At 47.8% G+C, this 24,338-nt stretch overlaps 1 protein-coding gene across 6 annotated transcripts in view; it reads right to left on the bottom strand.

Moving 5' to 3' along the window:
• SLC35F5 (solute carrier family 35 member F5) overlaps positions 1-24,338 on the bottom strand; it is a 103,004-nt gene that overhangs the window by 59,520 nt on the left and 19,146 nt on the right. For 5 of the 6 annotated variants that reach the window (XR_012802774.1, XM_075609953.1, XM_075609949.1 and 2 more), the window contains 7 exons: positions 20,128-20,190; positions 18,722-18,803; positions 18,254-18,444; positions 15,410-15,491; positions 9,905-9,992; positions 8,620-8,684; positions 8,160-8,264 (listed from right to left, as the gene is read on the bottom strand). Coding sequence is in view for 5 of the 6 variants with exons in the window: in XM_075609953.1 (XP_075466068.1) it covers positions 8,160-8,264; positions 8,620-8,684; positions 9,905-9,992; positions 15,410-15,491; positions 18,254-18,444; positions 18,722-18,803; positions 20,128-20,190 (676 nt within the window). In the remaining variant the exon portion in view is untranslated. Of the gene's footprint in view, positions 1-7,558; positions 8,055-8,159; positions 8,265-8,619; positions 8,685-9,904; positions 9,993-15,409; positions 15,492-18,253; positions 18,445-18,721; positions 18,804-20,127; positions 20,191-24,338 lie in introns of those variants that run through there. The other variant, XM_075609954.1, reaches the window with a different exon arrangement.

Below are 24,338 nucleotides of genomic sequence, written 5' to 3'. Positions count from 1 at the left end.
TGAGCCGTCAGGAGCTGGGTGACTCGCTCAGCAGCGGTGGCCTCGCTGCCTAGGTCATCCAGCGCACGCCGGCATGCCCACCACCACTGCGGGCGGCTCCGTCGAATCCTCCTCTGACTCCTCACCGGAGTTGGCTGGTGATTCCTGAAGTCCAGAGGGGCCCGGAAGTGCCTCAGGGCTGGCCGGTGCTTCAGCTCTAACCCCTGAGCGCTGCGCCTCATACGCTAGCAAGTCGGCAATCAGCTGCGTCTTGTTGTGGTTTCCGGTAGAACAATCCGAAGAAAGATCCGGTCCTTGGTCCAGGACCGATACTTGGCTGGCATCCTTGTAGTCTTATCTGTACGTTTACTAAGCTACAGGGACTGGTAAGGGTGTGTGTCTGAGTATTGTACAGCTGTAACTCTGAGTTCTGTGATCTTCAGAATGGAGACCTCACTCAGGACAGATATTCCCTTAAGAATATCGGTGCTGAGCCTGGCGATCCCACCTTCTGCAACCAGAAAATAGCTGGTCACGTGAGACCAGGACTAATACCAGGGAACAGTATCGCCAGACAGAACACGAGAGTTTATAAAATTAATTTATTGGAAAAAACATATCCACAACTGTACAAATGACACAAACATCACACATACCCAACTGAGGAAACTGGGGGATATCCTGCCTAACTAGTCGCAGGGACCTATACCCAACTGGGGGATAGCCTGCCTAACTAGTCACAGAGATTTCCCCTGTTCTCTCTTTGCCCAGTGCCTACAGGACTGGTTATCAGGCCTAAGACCAGCACTGGATTGGACACTGCAGTTTCTCCCTGTCACAGCAACACCTCTGTAACTCTCTGCAGGTTCTGTCTGCCAGGGGTCTCCCTCCCTGTCTGCCAGGGGTCTCCCTCCCTGTCTGCCAGGGGTCTCCCTCCCTGTCTGCCAGGGGTCTCCCTCCCTGTCTGCCAGGGGTCTCCCTCCCTGTCTGCCAGGGGTCTCCCTCCCTGTCTGCCAGGGGTCTCCCTCCACACCTTTTTATATACTTAAACCAATATTGCAACACTCAGGCCCAGGTGCTGCCTACATGCCCGTTCCTGATTGGTGGGTAGGAAGGTGCTGCCTACATGCCCGTTCCTAATTGGTGGGTAGAACTGAAACATAATAGGTTTGCATAGAATTGTTGCAAATGTTAACTCCTGATTCCTGAGGTGCTGGAACAAAACAAAGACATACATATATATATATACATAACATATAATACAATACCAATGTATTACTGACAGGTAGGGGTAATGGCAGACTTAACCTTTATTAACAGCAGCCATTTTCCCCCCTACCGTCACAAGGATAGACAACAGAGGGTTGTCATAAATGGAACTTTTTCCGGTTGATCTAAAGTCAGGAGTGGAGTACCTCAGGGATCGGTACTGGGACTCCTGCTTTTTAACTTGTTGTCATCAAGAGCAAAGTCTCCATCTTTGCTGATGATACACAATGTAGTAAGGTAATAGAATCAGCAGGATGTAATTTCTCTCCAGAAGGACTTGGAGAGACTGGAAACGTGGGCAGGTAAAGGGCAGATGAGGTTTAATACAGATAAATGTACGGTTATGCATTTGGGATGCAAGAAAAAAATGGCGACTTACACATTAAATGGGGATAAATTGGGGGAATCCTTGATGGAGAAGGATTTAGGAGTGGTTGTAGACAGCAGGCTTAGCAATAGTGCCCAAAGTCATGTAGTAGCTGCAAAGGCAAACAAGATCTTATCTTGCATCAAACGGGCAATGGATGGAAGGGAAGTAAACATAATTATGCCCCTTTACAAAGCATTAGTAAGACCACACCTTGAATATGGAGTACAATTTTGGGCACCACTCCTTAGAAAAGACATTCTGGAACTAGAGAGAGTGCAGAGAAGAGCCACCAAATTAATAAAGGGGATGGACAATCTAACTTATGAGAAGAAGCTAGCTAAATTAGATTTATTTACATTAGAAAAGAGGCGTCTAAGAGGGGATATGATAACTATATACAAATATATTCAGGGACAGAACAAGGAGCTTTCAAATGAACTATTCATTCCACGGGCAGTACAAAGGACTCAGGGGCATCCCTTAAAGTTGGAGGAAAGGAGATTTCACCAGCAACAAAGGAAAGGGTTCTTTACAGTAAGGGCAGTTAAAATGTGTAATTCATTACCCATGGAGACTGTGATGGCAGATACAATAGATTTGTTCAAAAAAAGGTTGGACATCTTTTTTAGAAAGGAAAGTTATACAGGGATATACCAAATAAGTATACATGGGAAGGATGTTGATCTGGGATTAATCTGATTGCCAATTCTTGGAGTCAGGAAGGAATTTATTTTTCCCCTTATGAGATCATTGGATGATATGACTCTGGGGTTTTTTGTTTGCCTTCCTCTGGATCAACAAGTATAGATATAGGATAAAGTAGCTGTTGTCTAAATTTAGCATAGGTTGAACTTGATGGACGTACGTATTTTTTCAACCTCATCTACTATGTAACTATGTAATGAATCGTGTCAACAGTTGTCAATTGGAGTACAATTTTGGGCACCACTCCTTAGAAAATACATTATGGAACTAGAGTGCGCAAATCAATAAAGGGGATAGACAATCTAACTTATGAGGAGAGGCTAGCTAAACTAGATTTATTTACATTAGAAAAGAGGCATCTAAGAGGGGATATGAAAACTATATACAAATATATTTGAGGACAGTACAAGGAGCTTTACATAGCTACATAGTAAAAAGAACTATTCATCCCAAGGGCAGTGAAGGAAGACCTAATTTCCTCGCCTATGCTTCAGGACTGAGAGGAGCCTTTCCTCTGCCAAGAAAAACTGAAGCCTTATGACTGGATACACAATCAGCACCATTTTGCAGCAGACTTCCCCGGAGAAGCTTTCACGCCCTGCCACTGTTATCTTCGATTTTTGATGAGCTTTTCAGGCCTGGTAGACGAACGAAATGAAACGTAACGCAAGCCAGGTTTCAAATCCTTTGTCTCAATTTATTACTCATAGGGTAATGACTTTTATACAGAAAAAAGAAGATATTGGTTAGAGGCGTAACATAGGCATATCCTAGGTGTGTCTTAGGCGTAGCTTTGATTAGAGGCGTGATTTAGGAGCAGGACATATTAATGGCGTGACTTTTGGGACGTGTTTTCCCAATACAAGCAATGTCTGAATACATAGCTTATTCATTGTCTGTTATCAAGAGACCTTGAATCTTTAGCAACTATATTACACTATTTTGCTTCTTGCAGAGAACCATTATATTATATTCTAACTAAAACATCAGGAAATTGACAACACAAAAGTATCGTAGTAATATCCTGACCAGGAAGAAAGGAAATGCAATTTGGCAGAAACTGAGTGCATTTAGGAATTATATTTCAGCAAAAGGCTGACTACAGAATCTTAACTAGTTATGACCAGACAATATGGAAGCTTAACATGAGTGCAGATTCTGGCCTGACATACTGGTCCTAACAGGCAGTACAAAGGACTCAGGGTCATCCCTTAAGGTTGGAGGAAAGGAGATTTCACCAGCAACAAAGGAAATAGTTCTTTACAGTAAGGGCAGTTACAATGTGGAATTCATTACCCATGGAGACTGTGATGGCAGATACAATAGATTTGTTCAAAAAAAGGTTGGACATCTTTTTAGAAAGGAAAGGTATACAGGAATATACCAAATAAGTGCCTTAACATGTTGATCCAGGGAGTAAGCCAATTCTCGGGAGTCAGGAAGGAATGTATATGTCCCCTTATGAGAGATCATTGGATTATATTTCTATGGGGTTTTTTGTTTGCCTTCCTCTGAATCATTATACTGCAAGTATGGATATAGGAGAAAGTATCTGTCGTGTAAATTGAGCATAGGTTGAACTTGATGGACGCACGTCTTTTTTTAACCTCATGTAACTATGTAACGTGATGGGTTACCACGGCAAACTGAAGACGCTGAATACAACCCTGGTAGCAGAGACTGGAATACGCCCACCAACCCTGCTCGCAGTCTCTGAACGGGAGGCAGTGGATAGCAATTTCAAAGCAACCAGGGACTCTCCCATTACACTGAATGGAGCGCCTTATACACCTCTCAAGGACCAGTAGAGGGGGAGAAGGCATCACTTGTGGTGCCGTCAGATACTTAGCACTTAATTCCATGGCTGTTAGGAGTCCGCAGGCAATAAGCAGGACAGGAGACACGCTAAGTGATTCTGTACACTCTAAACCTGTTGATATTTAGAATATTTGCCATTGGGAGAGCACATAAGAGAAGTACCATGTTCCGATAACGTGGGAATGGGCCAGAAGGGGTTCTCACCCCGAAAAGTCGCACCCCCCCCATCCTGTATTTGTAATTGTATGTTACATTTAGTGTTATTTCCCTGTATGACAGTGCCACAATAATTGTTATATTTATAAGATATTCATCATACTCCTGTGAGCCTTCGATTTATCCTTCAGACACATCAGACCAGTAGTCTCTCTTCCATATACCCATGGGTAAGTATTTGCTTTCAGACGTATAGCTGATATAGTTGTTATATCTGTCCATAATGCTTGAAGTGTGAGACTGTTTACAAACCATTTCATCGGTACTCATTTTTGAGTAGATATATATTGGTTCATGTGTTTCTCGGAGTCTGTGTATATATGGTGTTTGTATTTTTTTTGTCTGTATTTATATTCTTTTTCATATCACTAGTAAAATAAATATATTTTTGCATTACTACTTGTTGTCTGGATTACTTCATTCTCAGTGATGAAGTGAGTGTGGGGAACCCTCATGAGTATATATAATAACCTGAAAATCCTTTAATTGCCTTAAGTATATTGCCAGGGGGTTCAACTGCTAAATGAAATAAGTCAAAGGGGATAACGGACACCCTTGCCTCGTACCCCTGTACAATGTAAATTCAGAAGACCGTATTCTAGTTGCAATTACAGGCATACCCCGCTTTAAGGACACTCACTTTAAGTACACTCGCGAGTAAGTACATATCGCCCAATAGTCAAACGGCAGCTCACGCATGCGCCTGTCAGCACGTCCTGAACAGCAAAGTTGAACTCCCTACCTGTACCGAAGCTGTGCGCAAGTGGGGAGACTATAGAGCCTGTTACAAATGCATTATTTACACCAGTTATGCACGTATATGATGATTGCAGTACAGTACATGCATGGATAAGTGGAAAAAAAGGAGTGCTTCACTTAAAGTACATTTTCACTTTACATACATGCTCTGGTCCCATTGCGTACGTTAATGCGGGGTATGCCTGTATCTGGGTTTTAGGTTTATAGTACAGTAAATTGTTGTTAATTGCTCGCATCAATTGACAACATTATTTTTGTTGCTCTCCAGATTGATGTATGTGCAGTTTATTGCCGCTAACAATTTCCATGTTTTTGACATTTGAATATAGGGAAAGCCCCGGGAACTCTGTTTTGCTGTGTCTGCAAACACGTCCCTCTATTTGTGCTAGTCAAGATCCTAATTCCCTTGAGATTGAAGTTGAAGCCACTGTTCAACTACATGCTGCTCCGGAAGTCTCATTCTCTCAATGTTGTCTCAATTTTGTTATCCGAGTCTCAAAAAGCTGATGCATCCTCATGCAGGATAATTACAGACTGCTGCGGCCATAAAACCGGAAGTGATGTCACCACATTGCAGGAGCTTGACCAGATGAAGTCCGAGACACAGGGGTGTGTGACAGAACTAAGCAAAGGAGTGGAGGAGGGTTAATTACACCCCTTGTGTTGAGCCTATTGATGTTTATAACTTACCCTGGAACTACATTGTATTAAAATTGTGCCCGGAGCATTTTTCTTGGACTTTTAGGTTTACTTATTAGAACATACTAAATGCTTAGACCCTGATTAGGCTCTACTTATGTCTGACCTCAAAAGGAATGTTTTTTTGTATCCTGACTGCTTTCCAAATGATTATTTTAAACACTAGACAACCTATAAACAAGCAAAAATGTTTCTGACAAAAAACAAATGAGGGAGGAAAAGATTGAAAAGGAGAAAGAGGAAGGGGGGAAAATTAAATAAACTGACTATATGTATTAGACATAGAACTGAGTCCCCATTAACCTCAGCATGCAGCCTCTCACCACAAGGACTGGCCAACAAAAGTGTCTCCCCTCTAAGAATTAGTGCCAAGCCATCCTCATAGCGCAACCGGAAGTGGCAGAACAATTCCTCCATTAATGGACTGTATAGCCACTCCTCCAGAGGTCAAAAGCTTTCCATCCTACCTAAAGGAAAGAGCTGTGACCCCACAGGGGTGTGCTGCCATGGGACACACCCAATCAGGTACCACCTATCCTACCTAAAGGAAAGAGCTGTGACCCCACAGGGGTGTGCTGCCATGGGACACACCCAATCAGGTACCACCTATCTTACCTAAAGGAAAGAGCTGTGACCCCACAGGGGTGTGCTGCCATGGGACACACCCAATCAGGTACCACCTATCCTACCTAAAGGAAAGAGCTGTGACCCCACAGGGGTGTGCTGCCATGGGACACACCCAATCAGGTACCACCTTACTTTGCTTACTCTACATTCATAAAGACTTCACTTCATGATCAGAGTACACAAGAGTGCCTTAGGCTGCATCAATACTACCCGCGAACATGCGTGGCACGAACAAAAGGCCGTACCTCTATGAGGTAGGCCGTAGAGCACATGACCAGACACGTGATGAAGCGCGACCATGCGCACGATTCGAGCAGACAAACAATTTTGTGTTTGTCGCGCGACGGCCAGGACACATACGTGGTTCAGCCAAAAAACACAAACAGCTCACGTGATGTCAAGGCCACGCCTCCACCACACCTCCCTGTCGCTGTGGATCACAGGCCACAGATCGCTTGGTTGGCAGGCACGCTACGCCATGCGCTCTCCAACTATATCCGCGGCCTTACAATGCCTGACACCCCTACACAATTCCCCAGCGCGGTCATCTTCCCTGCGTGTCCTTTTATCGCCGCTTGCCTTTGTCTAACAATGACATTTAGAGCGCAGTGTTCTTTCCGTTAACATATTCTCTAAATAACGGGAGGCGTGTAATAATTACAGAGGTCTGAGAGAGTTTTTGGAATCACGATTAGTTCAGATACAGAATATAACTCCAACCTACAAGCGCAGGTGAAGAGAAAAATATAAATATAATAATATAGTGTAGTTGTACAGGGACTTACCACTGTTGGAGAGAAACTGCTCTAAATCCAGCAGTGTACTGGTTAATTGCACAGGCAATCAACCAGACTCCACCTGGCTGATTAGGACTTTTAGAAAAAGACTGATAAGAGAAACAGGAAAGAGATTTCTTAGCTCACAATGGAGCCGACATAAGGCTGTGTTTTGAGATCAACACACAAAGGGACCAGACCTTTGCCTGGACCCTCAAGCGGACAACTACCCGGGCACCACTGACCTGAAGGGCAACCTGCGTTAAGGTACCGCTGAGACTTTGGAGTGATAAGTGGGTAAGTGGGTAAGGGGCTTCCTCCCCCACCCCCAGCTATGCAGAGAGGGACTGGGGAAGTAAGTTAGCCCTTACACAGAGATAAGTGTTTATTGTTTTATGTACATTTTGAGAAAATTCCAAGAAGGAAACAACGGAGCACAGCAGGAGAAAGGAGGGGGCTAAACACCAAAATGAAACTAAAAATCCTTTAATCCGTGATAGACATCATGGTAGGGGATGGGTAAAAAAAAGCTCTTACGCGTTTCAGGCCGTCGCCCTTTGTCAAAGAGAATATTTATTGCACATTTATGTACATTTTGGTTTGCTGTATTGTTTAAAAGGATGAGGCAATAAAGTTTTATATTAATTTCACCTTAAAAACGGTCTCCATTGCATACCTCTGCACACATCTCTTACAGTAGTATTTCTGATTTATATGGTATAAAATAAAATCCCATATAGTGCACTCTCACATCTCAATAAAACTTTAACTCATCTTTTCAGCTAATAAATCGGAAATAGTAAGTCGGAGGAGGACTTAAACAAGGAGCTGCGGCCCTGGGGATATATATCGCGATAGAAATTAGTATGGTAAATATCACTAGCACCATATATTACCAATTCAATAGTTCAGATATTAAAGCAAATGCTGCCTTCACTTACCAAAAAACATTGGTATATCAAGCTTCTCTTCTCGATCTACCTTCCGCTTTATCATGACGATATACACGGCGTAAAGCATCGCACCAACCAGAGACCAGAGGGAACCTAAGGAGTACAAGACTGGTTGTAGAGACTAAATGACATTGTAAATAAAATGACAGTACACATGACAAGTCATTATACAGATCCACCCCGAGGCAGGAGAATAATCCAAACGACACAAACTAGAAAATCTAACAGCTATCTCCATGTCCCCTCAAGCTTCCACTTAGGGAACCAAACCCTAATGAACACGATCTATTTGGAAGTGTTTAGTCAGCTACAATGAAGAAATATAAACAATTTTATTTTTTGCAAATTGATTGCGCAGAACTTCCCTGGTTCTTTCCCATGCAGACAGGCTCCTCTATCCCTCACCACAGCACACATTGCTGCGACAGGGGAAGTATTACACATTTACCTATGGTGTCTCTTCCTCCAGATGGATCAGATCCAGACAAACTAACAAGCACAATCCCCCCGATGCTGGGAATGAGAGGAAACAGATCAGGATGAGTAAGAGATTTCAGAAGACACAAAGGAGAAACATGTCAAATATAAAGATCCTGTACAACGAGCATCAGCCCGGGAGTACACAAAGGTACTTCCAGGGAGCTCGTTTTACACAGCACTGACCATACTGTGTGCTGGACATATGAGAGCTGTACAGAGCTGGAACATGTAACAGGCGTGTCAGCACGTCCCTTACAGCTGTCTGAGCCATTTACTGCCATGTGACAAAGTAACATCTCCTTATGGCCCCGATTACAAGCGCACTGAGAAGTGCAGAAACACGCAAACCTCAACATGGTAACTCTGTAATTATTCTGAAAATACCTCACAGGTAAAATGAAAAGCTAAAGAGTGGGTTAAAAGTGTTGTTTTATTTGACACCATACTATGTATCCGTGAGATTCGCTGGGTGACTATGTCAAGGGCACTAGAATATTAATCACAAGCGATAAGGAGTTTCTAAAGTTCTGCTCAGCAGGAATATTATTTTTAATATTAAACAAACAGGACCTACAGTACTCCTCAGACAATCTTATTGTTAACAAATCAGAGGGACAAGGAGACCCCTAAAGCAGTATTCGAAGCACTGACCAGGCCTTACATTGCAGAAAGGAAGGACAAATTCCCACCATGGTGCAGGCTGCAGCCCATGGTCTCACTAATAATCACATGCTTAACCAGTAACTAGCACTAAAGCAGCAATCCAACTGCACACTTCATTTTGTTACCTGAACCAAGGGGAACCATGGAGCTGATCTTTGGTCTCCAGCGGCCAATAGGAAGCCAGGACACAATGGTAGACGACCTGGCTTTCTATTAGTGGTTCATTTTACCAGTAATTGAGGGGGCCCCGGATCCTGGGGGAGCAGGAATCTGTGGGGCCCCGAGCCTGGGGAGGGGTGGCAAAAATCAGTGGGGCCATCGAAACTGTGGGGGGGGGACAAAAAATCGGTAGGACCCCTGAGCCTGAGGGGGCGGGAATCGGTGGGACCCCCAAGCCAGGTGGGAGGGAGTAAGAGTCGTGGGGCCCCTGAGGTTGAGGGAATCGGTGGGGCCCCTGAGGATGAGGGAATCGGTGGGGCCCCGGATGGGACAGCAGGAATCAGGGGGGCTATGAATTAGCTCAGGATTCAACCGGTTTAGTTAGGGGGGAAAAGCAGCTTTAAGAATCCTGCTATATTTATAGCTCTTACCTCAAAATGACAGCCAATAACTTGGAGAGAGTGAACCGGTCACCGCTGCTACTTGGGAACACCGAAGCCAGGATTAAAGTAAAGAGGCCTGAAACGTGAGACAAAATGAGTCAGGGCAGAGTTAGGCCTGCCGGAGCAGAATTATCCTGAGGAATACTTCAAGTGTGTGAGATAAATTACTGGGTATCCGGCCTGAGCGTAATATTACTGGGTATCCGGCCTGAGCGCAACATTACTGGGTATCCGGCCTGAGCGCAACATTACTGGGTATCCGGCCTGAGCGTAACATTACTGGGTATCCGGCCTGAGCGTAACATTACTGGGTATCCGGCCTGAGCGTAATATTACTGGGTATCCGGCCTGAGCGTAATATTACTGGGTATCCGGCCTGAGCGTAACATTACTGGGTATCCGGCCTGAGCGTAACATTACTGGGTATCCGGCCTGAGCGTAACATTACTGGGTATCCGGCCTGAGCGTAACATTACTGGGTATCCGGCCTGAGCGTAACATTACTGGGTATCCGGCCTGAGCGTAACATTACTGGGTATCCGGCCTGAGCGTAATATTACTGGGTATCCGGCCTGAGCGTAATATTACTGGGTATCCGGCCTGAGCGTAACATTACTGGGTATCCGGCCTGAGCGTAACATTACTGGGTATCCGGCCTGAGCGTAACATTACTGGGTATCCGGCCTGAGCGTTATATTACTGGGTATCCGGCCTGAGCGCAACATTACTGGGTATCCGGCCTGAGCGTAATATTACTGGGTATCCGGCCTGAGCGTTATATTACTGGGTATCCGGCCTGAGCGCAATATTACTGGGTATCCGGCCAGAGCGTAATATTACTGGGTATCCGGCCAGAGCGTAATATTACTGGGTATCCGGCCAGAGCGTAATATTACTGGGTATCCGGCCTGAGCGTAACATTACTGGGTATCCGGCCTGAGCGTAACATTACTGGGTATCCGGCCTGAGCGTAACATTACTGGGTATCCGGCCTGAGCGTAACATTACTGGGTATCCGGCCTGAGCGTAATATTACTGGGTATCCGGCCTGAGCGTAACATTACTGGGTATCCGGCCTGAGCGTAACATTACTGGGTATCCGGCCTGAGCGCAACATTACTGGGTATCCGGCCTGAGCGTTATATTACTGGGTATCCGGCCTGAGCGTTATATTACTGGGTATCCGGCCTGAGCGTAACATTACTGGGTATCCGGCCTGAGCGTAACATTACAAGGTATCCGGCCTGAGCGCAATATTACTGGGTATCCGGCCTCAGCGTTACATTACTGGGTATCCGGCCTGAGCGTAACATTACTGGGTATCCGGCCTGAGCGCAATATTACTGGGTATCCGGCCTGAGCGTTATATTACTGGGTATCCGGCCTGAGCGTAACATTACAAGGTATCCGGCCTGAGCGCAATATTACTGGGTTTCCGGCCTGAGCGTTATATTACTGGGTATCCGGCCTGAGCGTTAGATTACTGGGTATCCGGCCTGAGCGTAACATTACTGGGTATCCGGCCTGAGCGTAACATTACTGGGTATCCGGCCTGAGCGTAACATTACTGGGTATCCGGCCTGAGCGTAACATTACTGGGTATCCGGCCTGAGCGTAACATTACTGGGTATCCGGCCTGAGCGCAATATTACTGGGTATCCGGCCTGAGCGTAACATTACTGGGTATCCGGCCTGAGCGTAATATTACTGGGTATCCGGCCTCAGCGTTACATTACTGGGTATCCGGCCTGAGCGTAATATTACTGGGTATCCGGCCTGAGCGTTACATTACTGGGTATCCGGCCTGAGCGTAACATTACTGGGTATCCGGCCTGAGCGTAACATTACTGGGTATCCGGCCTGAGCGTAACATTACTGGGTATCCGGCCTGAGCGTAACATTACTGGGTATCCGGCCTGAGCGTAACATTACTGGGTATCCGGCCTGAGCGTTATATTACTGGGTATCCGGCCTGAGCGTTATATTACTGGGTATCCGGCCTGAGCGTAACATTACAAGGTATCCGGCCTGAGCGCAATATTACTGGGTATCCGGCCTGAGCGTTATATTACTGGGTATCCGGCCTGAGCGTTATATTACTGGGTATCCGGCCTGAGCGTAACATTACTGGGTATCCGGCCTGAGTGTAACATTACTGGGTATCCGGCCTGAGCGTAACATTACTGGGTATCCGGCCTGAGCGTAATATTACTGGGTATCCGGCCTGAGCGTTATATTACTGGGTATCCGGCCTGAGCGTAACATTACTGGGTATCCGGCCTGAGCGTAACATTACTGGGTATCCGGCCTGAACGTAATATTACTGGGTATCCGGCCTGAGCGTTATATTACTGGGTATCCGGCCTGAGCGTTATATTACTGGGTATCCGGCCTGAGCGTTATATTACTGGGTATCCGGCCTGAGCGTTATATTACTGGGTATCCGGCCTGAGCGTTATATTACTGGGTATCCGGCCTGAGCGTAACATTACTGGGTATCCGGCCTGAGCGTAACATTACTGGGTATCCGGCCTGAACGTAACATTACTGGGTATCCGGCCTGAGCGTAATATTACTGGGTATCCGGCCTGAGCGTTATATTACTGGGTATCCGGCCTGAGCGTAACATTACTGGGTATCCGGCCTGAGCGTAACATTACTGGGTATCCGGCCTGAACGTAATATTACTGGGTATCCGGCCTCAGCGTTACATTACTGGGTATCCGGCCTGAGCGCAATATTACTGGGTATCCGGCCTGAGCGTTATATTACTGGGTATCCGGCCTGAGCGTAACATTACAAGGTATCCGGCCTGAGCGCAATATTACTGGGTTTCCGGCCTGAGCGTTATATTACTGGGTATCCGGCCTGAGCGTTAGATTACTGGGTATCCGGCCTGAGCGTAACATTACTGGGTATCCGGCCTGAGCGTAACATTACTGGGTATCCGGCCTGAGCGTAACATTACTGGGTATCCGGCCTGAGCGTAACATTACTGGGTATCCGGCCTGAGCGTAACATTACTGGGTATCCGGCCTGAGCGTAACATTACTGGGTATCCGGCCTGAGCGCAATATTACTGGGTATCCGGCCTGAGCGTAACATTACTGGGTATCCGGCCTGAGCGTAATATTACTGGGTATCCGGCCTCAGCGTTACATTACTGGGTATCCGGCCTGAGCGTAATATTACTGGGTATCCGGCCTGAGCGTTACATTACTGGGTATCCGGCCTGAGCGTAACATTACTGGGTATCCGGCCTGAGCGTAACATTACTGGGTATCCGGCCTGAGCGTAACATTACTGGGTATCCGGCCTGAGCGTTATATTACTGGGTATCCGGCCTGAGCGTTATATTACTGGGTATCCGGCCTGAGCGTAACATTACAAGGTATCCGGCCTGAGCGCAATATTACTGGGTATCCGGCCTGAGCGTTATATTACTGGGTATCCGGCCTGAGCGTTATATTACTGGGTATCCGGCCTGAGCGTAACATTACTGGGTATCCGGCCTGAGCGTAACATTACTGGGTATCCGGCCTGAGCGTAACATTACTGGGTATCCGGCCTGAGCGTAATATTACTGGGTATCCGGCCTGAGCGTTATATTACTGGGTATCCGGCCTGAGCGTAACATTACTGGGTATCCGGGCCTGAGCGTAACATTACTGGGTATCCGGCCTGAGCGTAATATTACTGGGTATCCGGCCTGAGCGCAATATTACTGGGTATCCGGCCTGAGCGTAACATTACTGGGTATCCGGCCTGAGCGTAATATTACTGGGTATCCGGCCTGAGCGTAACATTACTGGGTATCCGGCCTGAGCGTAATATTACTGGGTATCCGGCCTGAGCGCAATATTACTGGGTATCCGGCCTGAGCGTAACATTACTGGGTATCCGGCCTGAGCGTAATATTACTGGGTATCCGGCCTGAGCGTAACATTACTGGGTATCCGGCCTGAGCGTAACATTACTGGGTATCCGGCCTGAGCGTTACATTACTGGGTATCCGGCCTGAGCGTAACATTACTGGGTATCCGGCCTGAGCGTAACATTACTGGGTATCCGGCCTGAGCGTAACATTACTGGGTATCCGGCCTGAGCGTAACATTACTGGGTATCCGGCCTGAGCGTTATATTACTGGGTATCCGGCCTGAGCGTTATATTACTGGGTATCCGGCCTGAGCGTAACATTACAAGGTATCCGGCCTGAGCGCAATATTACTGGGTATCCGGCCTGAGCGTTATATTACTGGGTATCCGGCCTGAGCGTTATATTACTGGGTATCCGGCCTGAGCGTAACATTACTGGGTATCCGGCCTGAGCGTAACATTACTGGGTATCCGGCCTGAGCGTAACATTACTGGGTATCCGGCCTGAGCGTAACATTACTGGGTATCCGGCCTGAGCGTAACATTACTGGGTATCCGGCCTGAGCGTAACATTACTGGGTATCCGGCCTGAGCGTAATATTACTGGGTATCCGGCCTGAGCGTTATATTACTGGGTATCCGGCCTGAGCGTAACATTACTGGGTATCCGGGCCTGAGCGTAACATTACTGGGTATCCGGCCTGAGCGTAACATTACTGGGTATCCGGCCTGAGCGTAATATTACTGGGTATCCGGCCTGAGCGCAATATTACTGGGTATCCGGCCTGAGCGTAACATTACTGGGTATCCGGCCTGAGCGTAATATTACTGGGTATCCGGCCTGAGCGTAACATTACTGGGTATCCGGCCTGAGCGTAACATTACTGGGTATCCGGCCTGAGCGTAACATTACTGGGTATCCGGCCTGAGCGTAACATTACTGGGTATCCGGCCTGAGCGTAATATTACTGGGTATCCGGCCTGAGCGCAATATTACTGGGTATCCGGCCTGAGCGTAACATTACTGGGTATCCGGCCTGAGCGTAATATTACTGGGTATCCGGCCTGAGCGTAATATTACTGGGTATCCAGCCTGAGCGCAATATTACTGGGTATCCGGCCTGAGCGTAATATTACTGGATATCCGGCCTGAGCGTAACATTACTGGGTATCCGGCCTGAGCGTAATATTACTGGGTATCCGGCCTGAGCGTAATATTACTGGATATCCGGCCTGAGCGTAACATTACTGGGTATCCGGCCTGAGCGTAATATTACTGGGTATCCGGCCTGAGCGTAACATTACTGGGTATCAGGCCTGAGCACTACACTTTCTCACCACAAAATATTCCTTTTAAAATCTTTTTTTGCAATGCTTCAAACTGAGATTATTTTTCTTGGGTGTAATGTGTGGATATTTTGACACTATATTTGATCGAAGAAGCTGCAAGTACTAGCCGAATATTATTAGGTAAAAAAAAATGTGATACGATAATTCTATAAATATAACCTGTCAAGGCTCCTACAGTATATGAGAACAGAAAAATCCGCAAGTGGCAGAAATACCCTAATTAATTAACAATTATTCAAACAAATATCAAGAAAATATAATCTTACCAGACGTAGAAGACAAGATGTTAACTATTGTAACTTGTGTGTCTGACAGGGCCTCCTGATAAGAAAAGTTTGCCAAGAACCACTGAAAATATTAAACACCAAAATAAAATATTTGTAAAAAAAATACACAGTATATAAATACAACGCATGTTAAAATCAAATGTTTCCTACAAAACTCAAATATTCACGTATTCATCTGAATTTGGTATAAATACGATAAGAAACCTCCTTATAGCAATGAGCAGTGCTCGACAAACCCGGTCGCCCACTCGCCAGGTATGATTGGATATTGGCTCGTGGCCAGTTAAATCCCTGCTCGAAAAAAAAAAAACCCCTCTAACTGATTGGGCGTGACGCGGGATGGAGCTGTCAGGACCTTTTTTTGGGGGGCGCTGAGCAGTCAAGCCGCCCTTCCTTCTCTGCACGTGTAAGTAAGTGTAAAAGTGTGTGTGTGTGTGTGTGTGTGTGTGTGTGTGTGTCTGCTCGCGCGCGGTGCCCCTGCCTCCTGCCCCTGGTCCCCGTCGCTGGCTGCCCGCCCAAGGCGGGAGGGGGTAGCGGTAGTGTTCCTTTCCTCTGTCCTCGGAGCTCCCTTGGCTGCCCGCGCAGGGCGGGAGATTGGCGCGGGGGGTGGAGAGCGGGGCAGTGGTGGTGGTGAGTGGTCGTGGCTGACTCCTGGTGGACATCCCGTGTGTGTGTATGGGAGAGAGAGAGAGAGAGAGAGAGAGAGAGAGAGAGAGAGAGAGAGAGAGAGAGAGAGAGAGAGAGAGAGAGAGTGTGTGTGTGTGTATATGGGAGAGTGTGTGTATGGGAGAGAGTGTGTATGGGAGAGAGTGTGTGTGTGTGTGTGTGTGTGTGTGTGTATGGGAGAGAGTGTGTGTGTGTGTGTGTGTATGGGAGAGAGTGTGTGTGTGTGTGTGTGTGTGTGTGTGTGTGTGTGGGTATGGGAGAGTGTGTGTGTGTGTGTATGGGAGAGTGTGTGTGTGTATGGGAGAGAGTGTGTGTGTGTGTGTGTGTGTGTGTGTGTGTCTGGGAGAGTGTGTGTGTGTGTGTATGGGAGAGTGTGTGAGTGTGTGTGTGTGTATGGGAGAGTGTGTGAGTGTGTGAGTGTGTGAGTGTGTGTGTGTATGGGAGAGTGTGTGTGTGTGTGTGTGTATGGGAGAGTGTGTGAGTGTGTGAGTGTGTGTGTGTGTGTGTGTAGGACACCAGAAGTACCCACCCAGTCAGTCACCCCACCCAACCAAATCACCCCCAACGTCAGTCACCTGCTCTCACCCTCTCTATCTCTCTGACGCACCCTCTCCCCCTCGCGCCCTCTCTCCCTCGCGCCCTCTCCCCCCTCTCCCCCTCGCGCCCCTCTCCCCCTCGCGCCCCTCTCCCCCTCGCGCCCCTCTCCCCCTCGCGCCCCTCTCCCCCTCGCGCCCCTCTCCCCCTCGCGCCCCTCTCCCCCTCGCGCCCCTCTCCCCCTCGCGCCCCCTCTCCCCCTCTTTTAGATCTTATTTCTTCTATTCTTTACAGTTAGAATTTGTTTCTATAGATCTTACAACCTGAGGCACAGGGACATGAAGTGATTTGTACCAGGGAATTGGTGGGTAAAAAAAGGGACAAAAACGCTGAATCGTACAGTGTACGAATAGTATGATATAAACATAGCACATCTGGTGCATTTGCACGTCTCACACAGGTCTGTGACACTTTTTTAATGTCTGGTTATTCCCACGTACAAGCTTCACGTTGCATAGCCGGCAACCAGCGTCGCACTGATGAGACCCAAAAGGTCAAAAAGGCTGTCTGTGAGTAGGGTTACTGGCTCTGCACTTCTTAATCCCAGGGTGTGCTGTAAAACTGTGTAATGCGGCAGGCATAAGCATATAGGGGTCCATGTTAACATGGATAAGACGTAAAGAGTGACACGGTGCTCATTTGCATTTCCTTTCCCAGAATCCCTGGCTGCAGTGGAAGCGCTGTTTGCTAAGCGATGACGGGAAGGATAGGGTTGTAGGCCTATTGGAGACATGCAATTGCACAACAACTGGGATTTTTATTCACTGCATCAGGGAAATCAAATCAAATGCACCCTTTTCAGAAACAAGCTGACCCTACAGACGACTTCTCCCTTACAATATTTAGTTGCACATCTTTCTTAAAAAGGAACCAGTGGGCTAAAAAAATGTAATTAGATTAAATTGTTTCTAATCCCCTCACATTCATTGTTTGACTTATTTGTATCCTGTGATAAATTACTGTTTTACCAGAGGTTACTGCTGCTTTTAAGCCGTTAAGACTAGTATATATTTACTATGCAAACCAAAAACAGAGAAATACAAGAACAATTTACCTGAGTATTTCAGGATTGGTACACAGTCGCATTACAACAATACAATAAAGAATGTTTATCAGGAAATGTTAGGTTAAAAAAAAGGGGGCTCAATCAGCTACATCCACCTAAACATCCCCAAATTCTTCCTTCACTTTCATCATAGGAGGCACTGAGCCGTTCCGGTGTGTAATAGCTCTGCAAATGTATGTGTTCAAACACGAGCAAGAAGGAGCAGCGGGGAGCAAGCAGAGCAAGAAGGAGCAGCGAGGAGCAAGCAGAGCAAGAAGGAGCAGCGAGGAGCAAGCAGAGCAAGAAGGAGCAGCGGGGAGCAAGCAGAGCAAGAAGGAGCAGCGAGGAGCAAGCAGAGCAAGAAGGAGCAGCGAGGAGCAAGCAGAGCAAGTCTTGCAATGTGAAAGTTACTATGTTTTATCCGTTCTCCTATTGTGTCCTTTACTAAATCGTCTTTGTGGGTCAGTTTCTGCAGACACAATGTGAAGCGGAGAAGAGGCAACCTGACAAGCTCTTACCACAAAGCAGAAGAATAAGCTGATCTTGGCCACCTGGCACGCAGTGAGCTTGCCCACGGCTTTCAGCATGGACTCGCTGTCCCCGACTGGCGGGTGGGACATGCGCGATAATTTGGCTTCCAGCGCATGGCTTGAAGGGAGCCGTCTGACTTCCATGATATTACTGAATCTGACACGAGGCTTCTTCAAAGCTGAAAATAAAATAAATGTGAATGAGGAGATGTGATGACAATGTTTATTCTACAAGGAAATAAATTAGTCAGACCTTAAGACCAAAACTAGTTTTTAAAAAAACCCCAGCCCTGCTCTGTGTGGCACATGGGTATATAACCATTATTATATGACCTTATCACGCCGACATTATCAGCGTATCAGAGTATCAGCGATAAACTCGTCACATAAGAGCTAGTAGAATCAATGAAATATTAAACATTAAATGTTTTATAGCAGATCAAGTTCATTCCTTACTTTTTTCGGTCTCGTTGGTGGTATTCATCACCTTCTCGCTCTGTAAATCATGAAACTTGACAGGGACATAGAGCGGCTCACTCTGAGGACAGAAAGCAGGAGACACTATCACAGGGACAGAGCGAGACAATGAGGACAGAAAGCAGGAGACACTATCACAGGGACAGAGCGAGACAATGAGGACAGAAAGCAGGAGACACTGTCACAGGGACAGAGCGGGACAATGAGGACAGAAAGCAGGAGACACTATCACAGGGACAGAGCGAGACAATGAGAACAGAAAGCAGGAGACACTATCACAGGGACAGAGCGAGACAATGAGGACAGAAAGCAGGAGACACTATCACAGGGACAGAGCGAGACAATGAGAACAGAAAGCAGGAGACACTATCACAGGGACAGAGCGGGACAACGAGGACAGAAAGCAGGAGACACTATCACAGGGACAGAGCGAGACAATGAGGACAGGAAGCAGGAGACATTATCACAGGGTAAGAGCGAGACAGTGAGGACAGAAAGCAGGAGACACTATAACAGGGACAGAGCGGGACAACGAGGACAGAAAGCAGGAGACACTGTCACAGGGACAGAGCGAGACAATGAGAACAGAAAGCAGGAGACACTATCACAGGGACAGAGCGGGACAACGAGGACAGAAAGCAGGAGACACTATCACAGGGACAGAGGGAGACAATGAGGACAGAAAGCAGGAGACACTATCACAGGGACAGAGCGAGACAATGAGGACAGAAAGCAGGAGACACTATCACAGGGACAGAGCGAGACAATAAGGACAGAAAGCAGGAGACACTATCACAGGGACAGAGCGAGACAATGAGGACAGAAAGCAGGAGACACTGTCACAGGGACAGAGCGGGACAATGAGGACAGAAAGCAGGAGACACTATCACAGGGACAGAGCGGGACAATGAGAACAGAAAGCAGGAGACACTGTCACAGGGACAGAGCGAGACAATGAGAACAGAAAGCAGGAGACACTGTCACAGGGACAGAGCGGGACAACGAGGACAGAAAGCAGGAGACACATTCACAGGGACAGAGTGAGACAATAAGGACAGAAAGCAGGAGACACTATCACAGGGACAGAGCGAGACAATGAGGACAGAAAGCAGGAGACACTAACAGGGACAGAACGTCTTACTCTGCGTGGGGGGGGCGGAGCTCTACAGACATGCAGGGTGGAAGGGGGGGCAAATCACCACAGACGTGCAGCGTGGGGGAGGGGCGAGTACCACAGATGTGCACATTGGGGGGAGGGGAGGAGCACCACCGACATGCACAATGGGGGCAGCACCACAGACCTTCACAGTGATTGGGTGGGTGGAGCGCCAAAGACTTACAATGGGGGGGGGGGTGGGGAAGACTTGTGAATCTGGGGATCTTACCAAGGTATTGGTTAGGGTGTTGTCTGTAGCACAAGCAGCGAAATAACCCTCAGCATCTGCAAACTGAGCGCAGATAAAAAGGTTTTCAGACAGCACAGACATACAGATCGCTTGGGTGACATTTTATTTATTTATAAAATATTTTTACCAGGAAGTAATACATTGAGAGTTACCTCTCGTTTTCAAGTATGTCCTGGGCACAGAGTAAAACAAATAGTACATGGTTACAAATACAGTTACATAAATGAGCAGGGTATACATTATATACAAGACATTGCGTGCACAGTTAAAGAAAATATATATTATGAGCGTATGAAACAGTTACAGACCAGGTTAAAATGTGAGACAGTCTTAGATTTGAAAGAACTTAAACTGGTGGTGGATGTGAGGGTCTCTGGTAGGTTGTTCCAGTTTTGGGGTGCACGGTAGGAGAAGGAGGAACGTCCGGATACTTTGTTGAGCCTTGGGACCATGAACAGTGTTTTGGAGTCTGATCTCAGGTGATGAGTGCTGCAAGTGGTAGGGGTGAGGAGCTTGTTCAGGTAGCTGGGTAGCTTGCCCATGAAGAATTTAAAGGCATCACTACCCAGAATTGAAGGAAGGGTCATAGCAAGGCTCAATCAACACCCTATGGGTTTCGTAGTACCTACTCCACCGATGCATAGCCTTAGCTATTGCATGGTATACAGCTTTAAATACCTTTTCAATTTCCATACGTGTATAAGAAGTTTTCCAAAGGAGTGTAGTACATTATGATTTATACATACATAGTACATGGAAAAGTAGCTATGGTGATTATTAATCATGTATAATATTTCCAAATATTAAAATCAAAATAGGGTGGCATAAGAAAGTGAATATTTAATCAACTATAGGGTATTGGCTGATAAATGTGTCTCCTCTGGCCATCGGCAGTAATGTGCCCCCCAAGGGCTGGCCCCTGCTGTAATGTGCCACCCTAACACAGAGAGCTGGTCATCTGCCGTAATGTGCCCCCCTAACACAGAGAGCTGGTCATCTGCCGTAATGTGCCCCCCTAACACAGAGAGCTGGTCATCTGCAGTAATGTGCCCCCCTAACACAGAGAGCTGGTCATCTGCCGTAATGTGCCCCCATAACACAGAGAGCTGGTCATCTGCAGTAATGTGCCCCCCTAACACAGAGAGCTGGTCATCTGCAGTAATGTGCCCCCCTAACACAGAGAGCTGGTCATCTGCAGTAATGTGCCCCCCTAACACAGAGAGCTGGTCATCTGCAGTAATGTGCCCACCTAACACAGAGAGCTGGTCATCTGCCGTAATGTGCCACCCTAACACAGAGAGCTGGTCATCTGCCGTAATGTGCCCCCCTAACACAGAGAGCTGGTCATCTGCCGTAATGTGCCCCCCTAACACAGAGAGCTGGTCATTTGCAGTAATGTGCCCCCCTAACACAGAGAGCTGGTCATCTGCCGTAATGTGCCCCCCTAACACAGAGAGCTGGTCATCTGCCGTAATGTGCCCCCCTAACACAGAGAGCTGGTCATCTGCCGTAATGTGCCCCCCTAACACAGAGAGTTGGTCATCTGCCGTAATGTGCCCCCCTAACACAGAGAGCTGGTCATCTGCCGTAATGTGCCCCCCTAACACAGAGAGCTGGTCATCTGCAGTAATGTGCCCCCCTAACACAGAGAGCTGGTCATCTGCCGTAATGTGCCCCCATAACACAGAGAGCTGGTCATCTGCAGTAATGTGCCCCCCTAACACAGAGAGCTGGTCATCTGCAGTAATGTGCCCCCCTAACACAGAGAGCTGGTCATCTGCAGTAATGTGCCCCCCTAACACAGAGAGCTGGTCATCTGCAGTAATGTGCCCACCTAACACAGAGAGCTGGTCATCTGCCGTAATGTGCCACCCTAACACAGAGAGCTGGTCATCTGCCGTAATGTGCCCCCCTAACACAGAGAGCTGGTCATCTGCCGTAATGTGCCCCCCTAACACAGAGAGCTGGTCATCTGCCGTAATGTGCCCCCCTAACACAGAGAGCTGGTAATCTGCAGTAATGTGCCCCCCTAACACAGAGAGCTGGTCATCTGCCGTAATGTGCCCCCCTAACACAGAAAGCTGGTCATCTGCCGTAATGTGCCCCCCTAACACAGAGCTAGTCATCTGCCGTAATGTGCCCCCCTAACACAGAGAGCTGGTCATCTGCCGTAATGTGCCCCCCTAACACAGAGAGCTGGTCATCTGCCGTAATGTGCCCCCCTAACACAGAAAGCTGGTCATCTGCCGTAATGTGCCCCCCTAACACAGAGCTAGTCATCTGCCGTAATGTGCCCACCTAACACAGAGAGCTGGTCATCTGCCGTAATGTGCCACCCTAACACAGAGAGCTGGTCATCTGCCGTAATGTGCCCCCCTAACACAGAGAGCTGGTCATCTGCCGTAATGTGCCCCCCTAACACAGAGAGCTGGTCATCTGCCGTAATGTGCCCCCCTAACACAGAGAGCTGGTAATCTGCAGTAATGTGCCCCCCTAACACAGAGAGCTGGTCATCTGCCGTAATGTGCCCCCCTAACACAGAAAGCTGGTCATCTGCCGTAATGTGCCCCCCTAACACAGAGCTAGTCATCTGCCGTAATGTGCCCCCCTAACACAGAGAGCTGGTCATCTGCCGTAATGTGCCCCCCTAACACAGAGCTGGTCATCTGCAGTAATGTGCCCCCATAACACAGAGAGCTGGTCATCAGCAGTAATGTGCTCCCCTAACACAGAGAGCTGGTCATCAGCAGTAATGTGCCCCCCTAACACAGAGAGCTTGTCATCTGCTGTAATGTGCCCCCCTAACACAGAGAGCTGGTCATCTGCCGTAATGTGCCCCCATAACACAGAGAGCTGGTCATCTGCAGTAATGTGCCCCCCTAACACAGAGCTGGTCATCTGCCGTAATGTGCCCCCCTAACACAGAACTGGTCATCTGCAGTAATGTGCCCCCATAACACACAGAGCTGGTCATCTGCCCCTCTAACACAGAGAGCTGGTCATCTGCCGTAATGTGCCCCCCTAACACAGAGCTGGTCATCTGCAGTAATGTGCCCCCATCACACACAGAGCTGGTCATCTGCCGTAATGTGCCCCCATAACATAGAGAGCTGGTCATCTGCCGTAATGTGCCCCCCTAACACAGAGAGCTGGTCATCTGCAGTAATGTGCCCCCCTAACACAGAGAGCTGGTCATCTGCAGTAATGTGCCCCCCTAACACAGAGAGCTGGTCATCTGCCGTAATGTGCCCCCATAACACAGAGAGCTGGTCATCTGCAGTAATGTGCCCCCCTAACACAGAGAGCTGGTCATCTGCCGTAATGTGCCCCCATAACATAGAGAGCTGGTCATCTGCCGTAATGTGCCCCCCTAACACAGAGCTGGTCATCTGCAGTAATGTGCTCCCCTAACACAGAGAGCTGGTCATCAGCAGTAATGTGCCCCCCTAACACAGAGAGCTTGTCATCTGCTGTAATGTGCCCCCCTAACACAGAGAGCTGGTCATCTGCCGTAATGTGCCCCCATAACACAGAGAGCTGGTCATCTGCAGTAATGTGCCCCCCTAACACAGAGCTGGTCATCTGCCGTAATGTGCCCCCCTAACACAGAACTGGTCATCTGCAGTAATGTGCCCCCATAACACACAGAGCTGGTCATCTGCCCCTCTAACACAGAGAGCTGGTCATCTGCCGTAATGTGCCCCCCTAACACAGAGCTGGTCATCTGCAGTAATGTGCCCCCATCACACACAGAGCTGGTCATCTGCCGTAATGTGCCCCCCTAACACAGAGAGCTGGTCATCTGCCGTAATGTGCCCCCCTAACACAGAGAGCTGGTCATCTGCAGTAATGTGCCCCCCTAACACAGAGAGCTGGTCATCTGCAGTAATGTGCCCCCCTAACACAGAGAGCTGGTCATCTGCCGTAATGTGCCCCCCTAACACAGAGAGCTGGTCATCTGCAGTAATGTGCCCCCCTAACACAGAGAGCTGGTCATCTGCCGTAATGTGCCCCCATAACACAGAGAGCTGGTCATCTGCCGTAATGTGCCCCCCTAACACAGAGAGCTGGTCATCTGCAGTAATGTTCCCAACTAACACAGAGAGCTGGTCATCTGCCGTAATGTGCCCCCCTAACACAGAGAGCTGGTCATCAGCCGTAATGTGCCCCCATAACACAGAGAGCTGGTC

Source organism: Ascaphus truei, chromosome 7 (genome assembly GCF_040206685.1).
Source record: "Ascaphus truei isolate aAscTru1 chromosome 7, aAscTru1.hap1, whole genome shotgun sequence".
In the NCBI taxonomy this organism is placed as follows: domain Eukaryota; kingdom Metazoa; phylum Chordata; class Amphibia; order Anura; family Ascaphidae; genus Ascaphus; species Ascaphus truei.
The sequence above is the reverse complement of the archived record's forward strand: the minus strand, read 5'-3'. Positions and strand labels throughout refer to the sequence as shown.